Genomic DNA, 16,234 nt, shown 5'->3' on the forward strand with positions numbered 1-16,234 from the left:
CAGGGGAGACATGATCACCATGTTCCAGTATTTAAAGGGTGGCTACAAAGAAGACAGAGACTCTCATTTTACAAGGAGTTACATGGAATAGACAAGGGATAATGGATACAAAGTTAGTCCAGGGAGATTCCAACTGAACACAGGAGGAAAATTTTCCACAATCAGGTCACTCAATCATTGGAATAATCTCCCACTGGAACTGGTGGATTCCCCAGTGTTGGACACTTTTAAGATTCAACTGGGCAGTGTGCTGGGCCATTTTGTCTAAACAGTTCTTTTGCCCAGAAAGGTTGGACCAGAGGATCCTTGAGGTCCCTGCAACATGGGAGTCTATTATTATAAGCTGACATTTTTAGTTATCATTTAATTTAATAAGTTGAAGATGCTCAACCTTTTAGAGAAATAAAATCATTCTTTAAGACTTCTTCAAGCAAAACATCCTACTGATCTGGAATAGGTAAACTTGAGCTAAGTATTGGATTAATTCTGTACAGGAAACTTCAAAAGCCAAGGAATTTCAGCTCTTGCAACACAGTGACCACAGCTCTGCCATACTATGTGCACAATTAATGGAGGCACAAATTCATCTGTCACATCCTAAAGCTTTTGCACAGAGTGTTATGACTCATTTGTACTGAAAACCTTCAACATGCTTCAGCATTAACTATTCTCTCTTCTGAACAAGAAGTATTTTATACAGTTCTTGTATCACAGAATATACTTACCAGCCAAGGCGTTTCTCTGCAATCCACTTGTTTTCTGTTTTTCCTAAAATAGATAATAATAATCCAGAGAAAAGAAGTAAGTACGTGACAAGGGAATTTGTTATTTTGGGGAAGAACAGTGTTCATGCTCTATTTTATAATTACTATTTCATTGTATTTACAGGATTTTCCTCATTTCCACTACCAGACATTACCGTGCTCCATAAATAAAAACAAACCTTCACAAAGCAACAGTCACAGTGGGGAGAAAAGTAATTTGTAAATTACCACTTTCTACCTAGAAGAGTACATAAACCATCCACCTTCTCATTGCTGGTATTAAAAACCCACAAAGCAAATTTACTAGCAAAGAACATCATCTTGCTTATGAACTGAAGAATTCCTCTTTACACCTGGAATATTGGAAAGCTTTCAAAAATCTCCTAAAATTCGTACCTCCACAGAGGTCTTCCACAGTAAATAGATCATCTTTGAAACTTTCCAGTCAAGAGGAACTATATAATCATCTGGCAACAAGGATTCTGTAGAAGAAAATATTTTGTGCAGTTGAGTGTTCAGATCTCTCCATAGCCAAAATATATCACTGAATTACAAGTTTTGCACACATTATATATATAGACTTAAAAAAAACCCCACCACCGATATTTAAATGAGCCAGCAGCAAACTCAAAATTTAGGTTTTGTAGAATCTAAGGCCAGTGCACAGGAAGGGTAGGAGGGGAAAGGAGATTTGGGTTTGGTTTCTTTTATCAGGCAAAGACTTTCCTACCATACTTCCGTTTCCCTGATATACTCCCTCAAAACTGGGTGCAAACAAGAAAAATCAATAGCTTTCAGCCCACAAATTAAACAAATGCCACTTAAGTAACAACCTTTATATTTTTAAATGTTGAATTATAGGAATTTGTACAATATCACTAAACAAATTACTTTCTAAAATGTTCTAATGCTGTTTAAAAAGTTGAAGAGATTCTTTGTAGGAAAACAGTCCAAAATATATTCTATATGAGAATGACACAAGCAAGTCAGTAACTAAATCTTTCGTTTCTAAATAACCAAAAATGTTTACCAAAAATTTTCCCTCCAAAATAATAATAATAATAATAATAATAATAATAATAATAATAATAAAATTACTGCAATTGCCAGTGTTGTAAAATACTGTAGTTCAAACGTGTACATGGATAAATAATAGGTAACAGGCCACAGGAAAGAACTTTTGAACCTGTAGGAAAATTATAGTGAAATCAGAATGCAGACAAACTTCTGCAGACAGCAGGCTTGTTTTTGATGAAAAAAGCCCCAGCAAACACCTGGCAGGGCTTCAGAGAGACGTTGGGGTGGATTTGTACTTCTTGAAGGTTATTTCCAAAGGAAACTCACTAAACACCAAAGAATGTCACCTGTTACTGACCTGGAGGAGAACATTTGGTTCACTAACCTACTGAGTGTTGCCTGTTCAACTCCCCCTTCAGAAGATCCCTGTTTTCAAGTCATGGCCAGCTCCCTCTAAGATGATGAAATTTAAGATCACAGCTATGAAGACTCACCAAGTTTGGAGGAGAAAAATGTCTTGTATATAACAGTAGAGGATATGAGCGGAACTTCCCTGCTCTGTTGAAGCGGAGCTCTACAAGTCAAGCTTTTTGGTGTGTGGTGCCAGGTTTAGATGAAGCAGCTTTGCAGGTCCTTTGGGGACCAAGCTGAATAATGCTGCCAGTGGTTTGCATCACTATTCTGCAGGTAGCATTGCCACCAATTTTTACAATAAAAACAAGGAATCCTGAGGTCAGTTTGGGCAGATAAACAAACAGAAGTCACCTGTCACCTTAAAAATGCTTACATGAAACTACATGCTTAACCGAAACAAATAGGTGTAAAGGTCTATGTGCTGAAAAAAAAAGTAGCCCAAAACAGTCTGTTTTTTAATCCTATTTGTTGGCGAAATCAAAGTTACTGTTTCTCCACTGACAAAATTTGGACCAAAGAAGTTGCAGAATTTCACGCACAGGAAATCCATGTCTTAGTGTGATTTCTAAACAAATGGCTGTTCTTGTTGATGGCTACAGCTCTGTAGGCTTACATTAGCTTGTAGTAAAAGCTGGAAATCACTGTTGCCACACACAACTACTTTGACGACTGATTGCCATTTTTCTAATTTCTAATTTCTATTTCTAATTTCTAATTACAGAATTAGAAATTTCTCATTTCTAATTACAATGATTAAAATGAAAGTACAAAAACATGACAATTGGAGCTCTGGAAGGCAAGTATATAACACTGTGGCACTTAATAACGCAAAAATGATCAGAGGGGTAGAGCACCTCTCCTATGAGGAAAGGGTGAGAGAGTTTGGGTTGTTCATCCCAGAAAAGAGAAGACCCCAGGGAGACCTATTGCAGCCTTTCAGGTCTTAAAAGGGGTCTTTAAGAAAGATTGTGAGAGACTTTTAACAGGGCTTGTTGTGATAGGACAAGGGATAAAGATTTTAAACTAAAACTTTACTAAATAAAGAAAATGGAATATTGTTATATTAACCAGGTAGAATATAAAACATGCAACCTTTGTATTAGAGCACACATTTTGTACCACGTTTTCATATAGTTCTGCGATCAACTCAGTAGGGTGTATTAAAACATCAACAAGAACTTCATCTTTTAAAGAAGTAAGGTTTTGTAACTAAAAAGACTGCAAATACAAAGCCAAACCAAACAGCACCTTGACAGAGAATGAATTTTACATTAAAAAAAACCCCAAGTAATCACCAAGGCAGCAATAACTCCTTTCAATAGGATTAATATTTGATTCACTGGCACCTAAAATAAAGTATTTAATCATGGGGGGTTTTGTTTGTTTTCTGGTTTTGCGGGAGTGTTTTGGTTTTCGGTTGTGGGGTTTGGGGGGGTTGTGGGTTTTTTGGGTTGAGTTTTTTTGTTTTGGTTTGTTTTTTTACATAGGAGTAGTAAGAATAGTATTACCTAGGGGAAGACCTGGAGAACCAAAGAGCTGCACAAGCTGAAAAGCAAATCCTAATGATAAGGGAAGTCCCAGAAAACTACATGCTGTATTCACATCTTGATTATCTTTGAGTTGTGAGGCCTCTGCTGGCTCAGTGTCATCTGCTTCCTGCACGTTTTCACTGCAGCTTGCCAGCATACTGAAATCTTCGGAATATTCAGAAACAGCTTTCACAGACGACAAAATATCTGGTCGGCTGTTTGTAACCTCTGAAGAAACTTGTTCGCTTTCGCCCTCTTTTTTACCAACTACCTCCCGTTGCTTAAGAGCTCTAGCTTGTTCCTTCTTCATCCCGGAAACTATGCAAACTCTGAGAGAATATTTTGGCATAGGAGAAGACTGTCCCAAATGAATGCAAGAAATACCATGTAACAGAGTATCTGAGTCTGCAGTAGGCATGGAATAGGTTGCCTTGGTGCCACTGAAAGGTGCAGAATATTCCTGCAATGCACGGTCCTGTTCACATTCTTCTCTGTGGTTCTTGCATAGAAGGCTCTTTTTCCCCACTTCCAAAACACTTTTCTGGGGAACATCATCTTTTATTGGGACTTCCTTCCCTCCATCTGTACTACCATCAATCTGTCTTGGTAGATTGAACTTTGGTGCCAAGTTGACAAATCTTCTGTATCTTTTTCTCTTTGATGTAACTGGTGCAGCATCATTTCTTGGAATATCTACTTCACTTGAACACTGCATGAAGGTGGTCCTGGCATCCACCAGGGAATGAAACTGCACTTCACCAGCTGCAGATGCTGACAGACCATTACTTATTACATTACCAGCCTCCTCAGTTACTGTTACCCAGTGGTTTTCCTTCACCAATCCTTCATTTGACCAACGGCATTTTAGCTGTTTTGAACTGTTCCTACGAGTCTGTTTAGGTTTTCTCATTTTTGGGAGCCTTTGTTCACCTACAAATATATTCTCAGACCAAGAAGAGAGAGAAACTTGTGTATCAAAGCCCAGCTGCAATTCCTCAGTAGGTAATTGGAAATTAACTGGAAGAAAAGTCTGGGCATTAGAGCTGTTCTCTTTCGCTTTTACTGCATGTGTGTCCTCTGTGTTATTACCAAGCACATTATCATGTATATTTGAATTGTAACACTGAAAGATTTCTTTTCCTTCACCACTTAACAGCTTAGTTTCCATGTCAGGTTCAGGTGTACTTTGACATGATCTGAGTTTGTTTTCTTTGCTTAACAGTAGGATGTTATAGTCTTCAGAGACGCCTTCTGTTTCCTGGATAGAATTTTTCTCATTTCTTATTTTTAGGAAACTGCTCCAGCAAAGATTTTCTATGTGCCTTTGATTTGTTTCCTTATCACCTACCGCATTTTTCAATAGGCTATCAGTAGAAAAAGGTTTTAGATCTATTAGAAGTGAACTGTCACTTTCCACAGGCAATTCAGTTTTCAGTGCACTGCTGGTCATTGTTGAGACCTCAGACAAAGTGATGGGAAACCCTTCTCTTGAAACCCCTGCAACTTCTTTCAGGCTTTCATCACCGCCATTAGGCTGTTCTTCAGAAACTGTTACTGAATCCTCTGGACCTTCACTGAATATACACAATGATTTGCTGTCTTCTTCTTCCAGATAATCCTCTTCACTTCCTGATGTGTCCTGGTCATCTGGAACTGGATGATGAGCTGCTCCACCTAACATTTTCTTTGTGACTTCTGTAGGATTACCTTTAATTTTTTTGTTTCTTTTTCGCTTTCCCCTCTGCTTTGCTTTTGTAGACAGGTGCCCGTGGTTTTTCTTTAAAATGATCTCCCTATGTGAAAATAACAATAATAAAAAAATTTAAAAAAGCAAAATAAATGTCAGTAATAACACACTCATTGTGTCCAATTTGAAGAATAGGTACTTGACATTAATATGATGATCAAACACAGAACATCTGCTTCTTTAAATAAATAAAATCTCAAATAAAACTTTCTATTTATTACACAAATGTACATGCTACAATTCAGAACACTCATGAACATTTTAAAACAACTTAAAAACATAGCTGCCATCTCATTAACTTAGCTTTACAAAAGTATCACAAATCACTGCAAGACCAAACAACATGTTTCTGTATGTCTTTGTGATGTTTGAGTAAGAGATACCAAACAGCAACTGCTATTCTGAAATTTCATTAAATGCCATGCTGAGCAGAAGGGTACTAAATGGAGGATGTAGTAAGCAAATTTCATCCATTAAGATTAAATGGACTAATCTGATTTGGACTCAAATACAAAACATACTAACAAAAAATTTGAATAATGGAAGGGTATAGTGACTACAGTAACAGGTATTTACTGCTCAGAATATTATGTGTCGCTGCATATGTATTTGGAAAAAATATTTCATATTTTACTGGCAATAATACAGTACTGAAGATTTAACACAGTTTTAGGCAGTTATTTACAATTAGTTTTGCATCTCTCTTCAGAACATCGGATTTTTATCTGCATTTCTCATCAAATTGAACAGATAGGAGCCCTAATGGTGACTTCCCTGAAATCTTGGCATTAGCCCACGAGCCAGCTAACCCTGAAATGAGCACATGTAAGAAAAACCTACTGCAAAAATCTAACTTCTCCCTATAAAACTCTCCAGAGAGAAATGAGACTTTCAAAGCTAAGCTTGACTGCAAATCTTCATATCAAAAATCTGCTTCTTTTCTGTAATTCTCTGCTTTTCTGTAACCCTTTGTTCAGGATGGTCCTTCACACAATACACTAAAGCAAACAAAGCAGCAGCTACAAGAATTATAATATTGAAAGTGGGTTAGAAGAGAAAATTCTCTGGTTTTAAGAAGCATAAAACTCCTTATCAGCGAAGTAAAAAATGTCACATTTTTAGTTGTTTTTAATGGAGTGGGGAATAAAACATCAGACTTGTGCACCAATTCCAAGAATACTTTAGTATTGTATCTAGGGGCCCTTGTGCTGCTGTGCAACAACCCCACAGAAATAACAACCAAATTACCCAGGTCAGCACTAGAAAGGAATGGGCTCACTCTTCCAGTCTTGGTATCATTATTGTAGCTACACTCTTCCTTACCACTCACTTCTCAACACGTGTGAATTTGCACTGCTACTGATGGATGTGAACTTGTCTAATACTCAAGCATGTTTCTGGTGCCTGAAACATCTGACACCACCTTCAGGACAATGCTGACAGAAACTCTTAGGCTAGGAAGCCACATCAAAAGGTATTGTAGAACTTGGCACATTCATTTCCTCTCCTTGCCATTAATTCTGAACCAATAAGGAAAACCACACTGGATAGGATTCACTTCAGAATGCAAGAACAGCAGATATACATCCACCAAATAATGGGAGAACCACCACCCAGATAACCTAGAGAAATTAACAGTTATTATTGCATTGAAATTGTTGCATGTCAAAATATAATGAATGCAAATGTTGGTCCAGGTTGATGATGTAGTGAGATTCAACAGTTCATAATAAATATAACAGCCATGTCATTTCTTTGGTTTGGAGACACGGACGTTTTACAGCAATTCAGCAAAATTTGTTTTCTAAAGGTCTGGAACTCTTAAAGATGGGACTAAAGCAAAAGGAAAGTGATGAGCAGAATAAGAAAATTTGTTATTCTTCTATTTTTCTAGGCAACATTTATTTTCCAACTGCTTCTAGGAAAATACTACCCCAAAGAAACACTGTAATGAACCATGATGGCATAGCTAAACATTTCCTTCTTGGGGTATGCCCAGTTTCCTATTAAGATTTGTGCACTTAATAAATCAATTTTTCCACTAGTTTTATTTTTCTCATAGTTCCTCCTCTTTTAGTCCACCTATGTGCTTTTTGAGGATTTTTCCTTATTGTAAAACCATATGGCACACAAACACTGAGAAAATTCAAGAACCAGCATGGAGATAGACTTTTCTTTACAGGGGCATTTGCTAGTGAGTTGTTTTTAAATGCATACAACACAGGCAAATGGGTCAAGAAGAAAAGTACCAGTTTCAGTAAAAATGTAAATTTTGCTATATATTTAAAAAAATGAAAATTAAAAAAGTTAGCAATAAACAGGTCTGAAAACCATATAATATTATTTTTATTAATGTAGGAATTCCCTTTCTGTACAACACTTTGGTTTTTCTCAGCCTACTGTTCAGACAATATTAAAACCTTTTTGCCATAACTGTTATATGTGACTTCAAAGTTGTAACCTACTGCTCAAAATAGGACTGTCCAGCTTGATTAAGAGTCAGTGCTCAGATGACACTCTTTACTGGAGAAATAAATGCACTTTCACAACTGCTGAGGGGGAACATGCAAAGTAAATAATCTAAAGGTAGTAGTCACATTTTGCTAGAAAATGGCAAAACCAGAAAAGAGTCATTTATCTGTAGTTGTACAAACTTTACCTCTGGTATACATCAAGGCTAATGTCTGCTTCTATCAAAAAATGCCTGCACTCATTGCCATAATGAAATACAGAAAAGAATCATGGAATCATTTAGGTTGGAAAGACCTTAGAGATGATCAAGTCCAACTGCTAATGTAGCACTGCCAAGTCCACCACAAAACCATGTCCCTAAACCCCATATCTACGTGTCTTTTAAGTACCTCGAGGGATGGTGACTCAACCACTTTCCAGGGCAGCCTGTTCCAGTGCTTGACAACCCTTTTGGTGAAGAAATTTTTTCTAATATCCAATTCTTAATATCCAAGCAATACAGAGGAACTAACACATATAAAAAGCAATTCTATATGACATTTAGCAACGAGGTACATGCTCTTTCAGAAATGTATGTCATCATTAATCTCTGAAGTCTCTGAAGTGGGTTTTAAACATCAAAATTATAGTAGAGCCACTTACATTGAACAGTTTTTACTGGGATAGACTTCACCTTTTCCACCTGGTAAGTCCAAGTGCATTGCTGAATTCTTTGTGACCTAACTTCAGCAACAAGCAAAAAATGAAGTTACAATTTCGGAGTAACAAAAAAAAGTCGTGGTGCCAGCCTTTTTGTTACATATCTTGGTTTTAATACTGAAATGAGTGATAAAGATCCAGTTCCTCAAAATCAAATAAAATATTGAAAAAAGAACAACAACAACAAACAAAACTACAAACCTAAACCATTATATGCAAAATAGCTTGTCAGCATTACTTGGTTTCCTGAAAAGTGAAATTCCATTAGACAGCTGAGCATCCAGCTTAGCACCTTATTGCTCCTGAAGGAACAGTCCTTGTCACCTTTCCCGATCTTGTTCCAGATGTTGTCCCTGCACTTCCATTACCTGCCTTTTGCTGGCTCTACCACCTCCTTGTGGTTGATTTACCTGCCTGAGCCAGCATCAGAAGAAAGCAAGTGCATGTTATTGTTGAGCTGATTTAACTAACTAGAGCAGTAAGCAGAATGTCTGGCTAAGACAAAGGAAGTGGTGGGTAGGACTGAGGTGACTGCTTTCAAAAGCAACATATTAGGTTGCCTCACAGCCCATTTAAAGGAAATTCTCTGTAAGTGATCTGTAAGAAAAGTGCATATTACAGTGTTGTAAATTAATGCTCCCCACTCCAAGTATCCTACTAATTAGATATGATCTGAAGTAACCCAGTATTTATAATTCTTCTGCCTCCCAACAGCATTGCCAGTAGTGCTGAGATTTAAGTACTGCCTTATGAAATAGGCTAATTATCACAATGCTCAAAGAGCTACTCTAATCTTTACCATTTCTACAGGACTGATGTCTATACAGCTCCTTGCAATGTATAATGAGCCACCAGACTGCTGCTCTGTTACAGGCCAGACACAAGAGACACTGATCTAGAGAAGAGACAGAGAATAGCATACAATTGGTTTGATCAGAGCATGCCTTTAGAGGCTGTTCATTTAATGAACAATGCGGCAAAGTGCAACCACTTTACTTAAAAAAACAAAACAAAACAAAACAGAAAACCCATGCCCAAGTAAAACACTCAACAAAACAACAAAACCCCCACCAAAGTCACCAAAATCCCCAAGTGGCTGAGGTGTTTGTAACAGCAATTCAGTTTCAAGTGAGCCTGTTCATTCCCCAAGGAGTTTCAGGTGGGGTGATCTAACTGATCACCCCCCCTGCTTCATGAAAGTCATAAATGTCTTTTGACTGAAAGATCCAATCTCCTATTTCTGCTCCTTAGTCATACAATATGCTGGTTGACACTAAGGAAATAAATCCTGAATATACTGACTGACACACAAGTACATACTCACTGAATATGCTTGTGGCCAGTACCAAAAGTCTACTTCCTGAACAAGTGAAACAACTCAAAATCTGCTTTCAACCTCTTGTAGGTGCCACAGATCAATCTTGCCTGACACAGGTCAAAATTCTAACCAGAAAAAACGAGTAAAATAAAAATAAAATCCCAGCACTAAAGGTACTGATGGATGCTGACAGAAAAAACACCATTTTCTGTTTGACTGCATTTCTTTGCACCATTAAGTATTGCTTAGTATTAACAAGCTGGTTAAGGAGGAAAAAAAGAAAAAAGGACAAAGTGAAATGCTACAACTGATCTGAATCCAACTTGAGGGGATGTACTTACAATACAGAGAAGAAACTGCAGTTTATCATCAGCTTTCTCACCCGTGAAGGCTCATAGAATCAATTCTCATTTAAGTTCTCTCTGTCAGTGTTTAGTCTCTTGAAGAGAACATGATGGACACACATGCCAATGTTATGTACTGGAAGTACAGTATAACTCATCTTGTCAAGTTTGATGATATCAATTCTATTACTTAGATGATACCAGCTCAAGCATGAAGACAATCTGACTGAAATTAATCCAGGCTAGACATGAAATATGCTACTCTGAGAAGCAGTCTGGAGAAATAGGAACTATAGTCTAACTGGCACTAATTAATAAAAGTTTGTTGTGACCTGCTCTGCAGCAATGCTCCAAAATTTTCTATTGCTATAAAGTCATTTATATATGAGATTTTAAAGAACACTTTCAAAAATCCCAGGATAGAAAAATCCCATTTTCCCAGACAATGATCAATCTCAGTATTTCACTAACTACAGCACTACTGCGTATGTGGATATGAAGCAAAGGATATGAATTAAAGTGGTCTAAATCAACAAAATTGGAGCAGAGATGTGTAATTAAGTATCCACCAAAGCACAGACCATAATTCTGGGAGCAAAAGTACAACTTCCAAAAAAAACAAGATGATGCTGCAAACTTAATGAGGCTAAGGAAAAAAAAAAAAAGGAACAAAGGAAAATGGATGGTATGACAGAAAAATTGTACTTTCAGCAGAACAAGAAAAGCATTCAAAAGGATAGCTGGGGGGGGGCGGAGGGAGGGGAAGAGAAATATATAGATTCAGTTTTTAAATCAGCATCAGTTTGAACTGAAGCATTAAAGAAAAAAAAGAAAAAAGCATAAGGTGCAGCTCCCCACACAGGTTTACAGTTCAGGAAGAAAAGGAAAGGGGGAGATGTATTCAGAGTTATGAAGACAACTGTACCTGAGCACAAAACACATCAGACAGATGAGAAAGATGCAATTCAAGAATAACAGGAAAACAGGAGGGAAGTTGAAGAGGAAAGCAGTAAGTAAAACAGTATCAGTAGCTATTAAGTAACCAGCATCTAACCTAGATTGTAACAATTTTAAATTTTAAATGCTTGTAACCACAATGTTGCTTTTCAGAACATCCGCTCCAGGTATTCCACTCATTCTCAAATGCTATATGAAACAGAGTTCCACAGCATTCAACTATGACATGCATTCTCCGGAGGGTATTACACCTTTTCAACACATCTCAGTCACACTTGGTCATAGTGGTATCCAGCTTTTACTTACTATTACTGTGTATTACTTCCTGGCATTGACTCTTCCCTTTTAAACATTTTTCACCAAAAGGACTAAAGATACACCAGTGACACAATGAATTATCCCTTAAAGATTATTATTTTTTACAAAACAGTCCTGCATTATTTCTTGAGTGTTGGAGATGAAGAGCTGCAGAAAGCCGTCTTTCAGTTCTGATATATAGCATCAACAGAATTCCGTCTTTGGACAGAAAATAAAAGACTACTCTAGATAAGCACTAACATATGCCAGAATTTTCTAAGTCTGGAAAGACAGTATAACTTACAACAGACAAGTGGTAACAGACACTGTCTGAGGGAGGAAAAGGGGCATCAGCTAAAGGCACTGTCAGGAGCTTGTAAGCAACTTTCCCAATATAGCTATGAAACAAAATAAAACAAACAGTACAGCCAGTTTTGCTGTAACAGTTAATGCCAGAAACTTAGTGCCCACTTGAGAGTAAGAAGAGAATCACACACTGCTGTATTAATTCAAGCCTGCATCTGACACCCTGAAACCAGGCAGCAATGAAGTCTTCTCTGATAACTCTTCTGATATTCTGGACACTGCTCTCACTATATTCATTAGAATACAATAATTTATGTCAGAGAGGGCCTCTAGAGATCTCATGGTCCAGCCCCTGATCAAAGCAATACCAAGATCTCATTCCTCAGCACCTTACCCAGACAAGTTCTGAATACTCCAACGATGGAGAATACACAACCTAATATCTGATTGGAATTCCCTGTGTTGCAACCTCTAACCATTGCTTCTTATCTAAAAGGAGCCTTGCTCCATCTTCATACTCTCCCACTAGGTAGGTGAAGACGCATTAAAGCGGTCTTAGCTTCTCTTCCTTAGGCTGAACAATTTGTTTCTCCCAGTTTCTCCTTGTGTATCAGGTGTTCCAAAGCCCTAACCACCCTCTGCTCAACTCACTCCAATGTCACACCTTCCACATACCAGTGAGCTCAAAGCTTGACACTTTCAAAGGCAACACAAACTAATGAGGCAGTACACAAACTTATATAACCTCTTTACAAGCTCAGTTCCCTACAGAGCCTCAGAAAAGTTAAACCATAGTTAAGTATCTTTGCTCACAATAAACTCTCTCCTCAAGACTTAGGGCCAAAAAGGACAGCATTATGAACTTAATCTAAGTATTCATTATTAGAAACAAGAACTCAGTCTAGTCTGTTGGAACAAAACAGAAACAGAATGAACGCTTTGGATCTTCTATACATAGAAGAATGTATAGAAGAATATACATACACAGAGAATTCCATTTATACTCCTATATATAACGCAATTTTGCTGCACAGCCGTATGTACAGTCTTCTAACTGCAGTTTTCATAAAGTGAAAATAGTTTTGAAATGCTACCATGTATACCTCGCTGCATATTTAGGGATCTACCAAACAGCTGCAAAGAGCTGCAGATGAAGCTCAAACATGTATACCTGCCTTGCTTCAGGCAAGGACTGTTCCTTCAGAGCATCTACTTATGCTCTCAAGACCCCTGTGAAGCAGTGTATTCACCTTATAAGCAATACAGGAAAATTATTGGGAAAAACACTAAATGGGAAGAAAGTAATATAGTTAATCCACTCTTAGGTCAGGTTCACGAGCTTTCAGAAACTCTTGATGGTTAAGAGCAAGATGTGGGATAAGCTGTTCAGTAACTTCTTATAGATTACTACAACCTACAGTATAGATTACTAAAAGCCATAGCAGATGAAGAAATAAAACAAATAGAAGCATAATGAATAAAGTAACAGCCAAACTGCATTATAGGCCCATGACTAAGACTTGTTTGTAAATGATACAATAAACCCCTTTGAAATAACAAATGTTTATTCAGTCAGCTAAAGCAGCACTTCTTGTCTGTTAGTCATTTAAGAGATTAAACAACACCCACTAAGGAATACATGCTTTTTTAAATCCATAGAGTTAAACAACATGCAGGCACACAAAGCATTTTTCTACTATGTTTCCATAAAATCTTAGAATACCTGAGAGTTAGTATCAGGAAAATACTTTAGAAGGCCAAGCAGGATGACCCACACTATTATAAAGCAGTTGCTCGCCCTAGTATCAGTTTCACAGGCCACAAAGGAAAAACTGAATTTGATTAACAACCCAAAAATAAAAATGTTTAACGTCACTAAAAAGACTGCAAGTACAATAAAAAAAATATTCTATGGATACAATATTCTGACTTGGTATAACATGGTATTGCTACAACACATGTATCAGTACGGTGTACATGAAATGGTCAAGGACTGCCTGCCAGCCTGAGAAATGAAGCAGCAGCCTTATCAGCTCAAAGGAAACTGCAAAGACCCATTCCAGGTGCAATACTTCAATGTTTCTATTATTCTCTAGCTAGAATGGCATTGACAGGCTATCTCAAGCTAAAAACACCACTTGCTGCTTCTCTGTCACTACAGAAATAAGTTAGACAAATTTGCAATGATCTGGCCTTGACAAACCGTATTTCTCACTACGTTATCTTCTAAATATTTAAATGACCAGCTGTGCTTTCACATATTTTTCTGTGAACTCTAAAAAGGATGATTAACAACTAAATTCAAGCAATGAGCCTATTAAAAAAATAAACCCCAAATTAATTGACATACAAGTAGGAAATTATCACACCTAGGAGATTATTACTAAAGAGCTTTAATCTCTGCTCTTGCTTTTATTTCAAAAGGATGAGAGCATAGCACACTGAAATGAGAAAGGATCACTGCAGAAACACTGAAGTGAAATATTTCCACATCTCATCTATGTATTTGAAACATCTGATTACTTTTAAATTGAGTACTTAATTGCAAATTCATGAACTGCATTTCAACACTATGTCTTCTTATTGCTCTCTACTGGGAACTGTAGAGGGAAAACTCTCAATTCTCAACATGGACCTTGGCACCTCATCTTCACCATGTACCAGCAAAGGGAAAACACTTCTTCCCAAAACCTCAGCTGCTAGGAGGAAGCAGCAGTTAGAACTACAGGTAACACACATCAACATAAAAATATTATTTTTCTAATTCACTAAAAATGAATCCAACTGTCCAGCTCAAAGAAGAAAATACTGAGACAGTCTAAAGTCCATCAGGGAAGACATCTACAAACCACTCAAACATAAATGTTATGGACCTCATCTCAGCCTAGTTTTCAGTTCTATTAGCAGAGAAACACTCCCATCTCTGCAGAAGGTTTCAAGAGATAGATTACAAAAGACAAAATATTGGTTTTCCTCTTATAAGACAAAAAGCTTAAGAAAAATTATGCAGTACAGTAAACTAGATTAAATGAACCTAAAGAGGACATACACACAAGAACAGAAGACAGAATTCCTCATAGGACCTCATTTAACATTGCACATTAAAAAGTTCATACAAAAAAGTGTCACATTATGTTTTCATAATTTAATCCCAGCCAGCAACTAAGCCCCACACAGCTGCTGACTCACTCATCCCTGGGTCGGATGTGGGACAGAATCAGAAAATTAAAAGTGAGAAAACTCAGGGGTTGAGATAAAGACAGTTTAATAGGTAAAGCAAAAGCCATGCACTAGCAAAGCAAAGCAATGAATTCACCACTTCTCATCGGCAGACAGGTATCTCCATCTCCAGACAGCAGGGCTCCATCGCCTGTAACGGTTACTTCGGAAGACAAATGCCATCACTCCAAACATGCCTCGTTTCCCCTTCTTCCTTCTTCTTCCCCCTGGTTTATATGCTGAGCATGACACCACATAGTATGGGCTATCCCTTGGGTCGGCTGTCCTGGCTGTGTCCCCTCCCAACTCCTTGTGCACCCCCAGCCCACTCACTGGTGGGGTAGTGTGAAGAGCAGAAAAGGCCTTGGCTGTGTGTAAGCACTGCTCAGGAATAATGAAAACATTCCTGAATTATCAGCACTGTTTCCAGCACAAATCCAAAACAGCCTATACCAGCTACTGTGAAGAAAATTAACTGTATCACAGCCAAACCCAGCACTATAGTTCTTCTGTGGTTTGGTGTTGGAGTGGTAGGGTTTGGGGTTGTTATTTTGTGGGGTTTTTGTTTGTTTGTTTGTTTTTTAATTTTGCTTGTTTTCTTTTTTTTTCTCCTTTTCCTTTCCAAAAGAAAAATAAGAAAACTAAGTCATTCATCAAAAACAAGGCTGATGGAAACTTCTGATAATTCAGGAAGTAAACTAATCAAACAGAAGCAGCAGTTTAGACAAAGCAGTAAAACTAGAACTGTTTTTTCCCTCTAGCAATATGTAAGCTTATATAGCTGATGATAACTGGACAGCTATATGAACCAAATTATGCATGTCCTGCAAATTTATTCTCATTTAAATTTCATGCTTCAAAAAATAACATGTTTAAACGACAGCTGAATATCTTAACTATACTGTTTAAATTTACTTACCAAGCATCTTACTGGTTCGAAGCATGCAGCAAGATACGAATGCTAATTCTAATATTCAGGTTCCATGTATTAGTTGCATTAAAAAAAAATAATTCTGATACCATTTCATGAAGTGTCACAAAAGTAGCTAGCAATTTACTAAAAATCTAAAACAACAGGATACCTTCATTCTAGGTCATCATCAAAGGTTATCAAAAAACTATGCCAGACAGTCGAAATTTTTAACCTCCCT

At 37.4% G+C, this 16,234-nt stretch overlaps 1 protein-coding gene across 1 annotated transcript; it reads right to left on the reverse strand.

The window, feature by feature from the left end:
• Window positions 1-391: 391 nt before the first annotated feature.
• LOC133223633 (uncharacterized) lies at window positions 392-15,605 on the reverse strand. The gene is made up of 4 exons (XM_061374477.1): window positions 15,181-15,605; window positions 3,704-5,517; window positions 1,161-1,246; window positions 392-768 (listed from the first exon to the last, which is right to left on the reverse strand). Exons 1-4 carry the CDS (start codon window positions 15,276-15,278, stop codon window positions 709-711), a joined length of 2,058 nt encoding a protein of 685 aa, XP_061230461.1. The 5' UTR covers window positions 15,279-15,605; the 3' UTR covers window positions 392-708.
• Window positions 15,606-16,234: the final 629 nt, after the last annotated feature.

Source organism: Neopsephotus bourkii, unplaced genomic scaffold (assembly GCF_033783945.1).
Source record: "Neopsephotus bourkii isolate Nb327-2 ecotype Australia unplaced genomic scaffold, CSIRO-AGI_Nbou_v1 NB_1638, whole genome shotgun sequence".
In the NCBI taxonomy this organism is placed as follows: Eukaryota; Metazoa; Chordata; class Aves; order Psittaciformes; family Psittacidae; genus Neopsephotus; species Neopsephotus bourkii.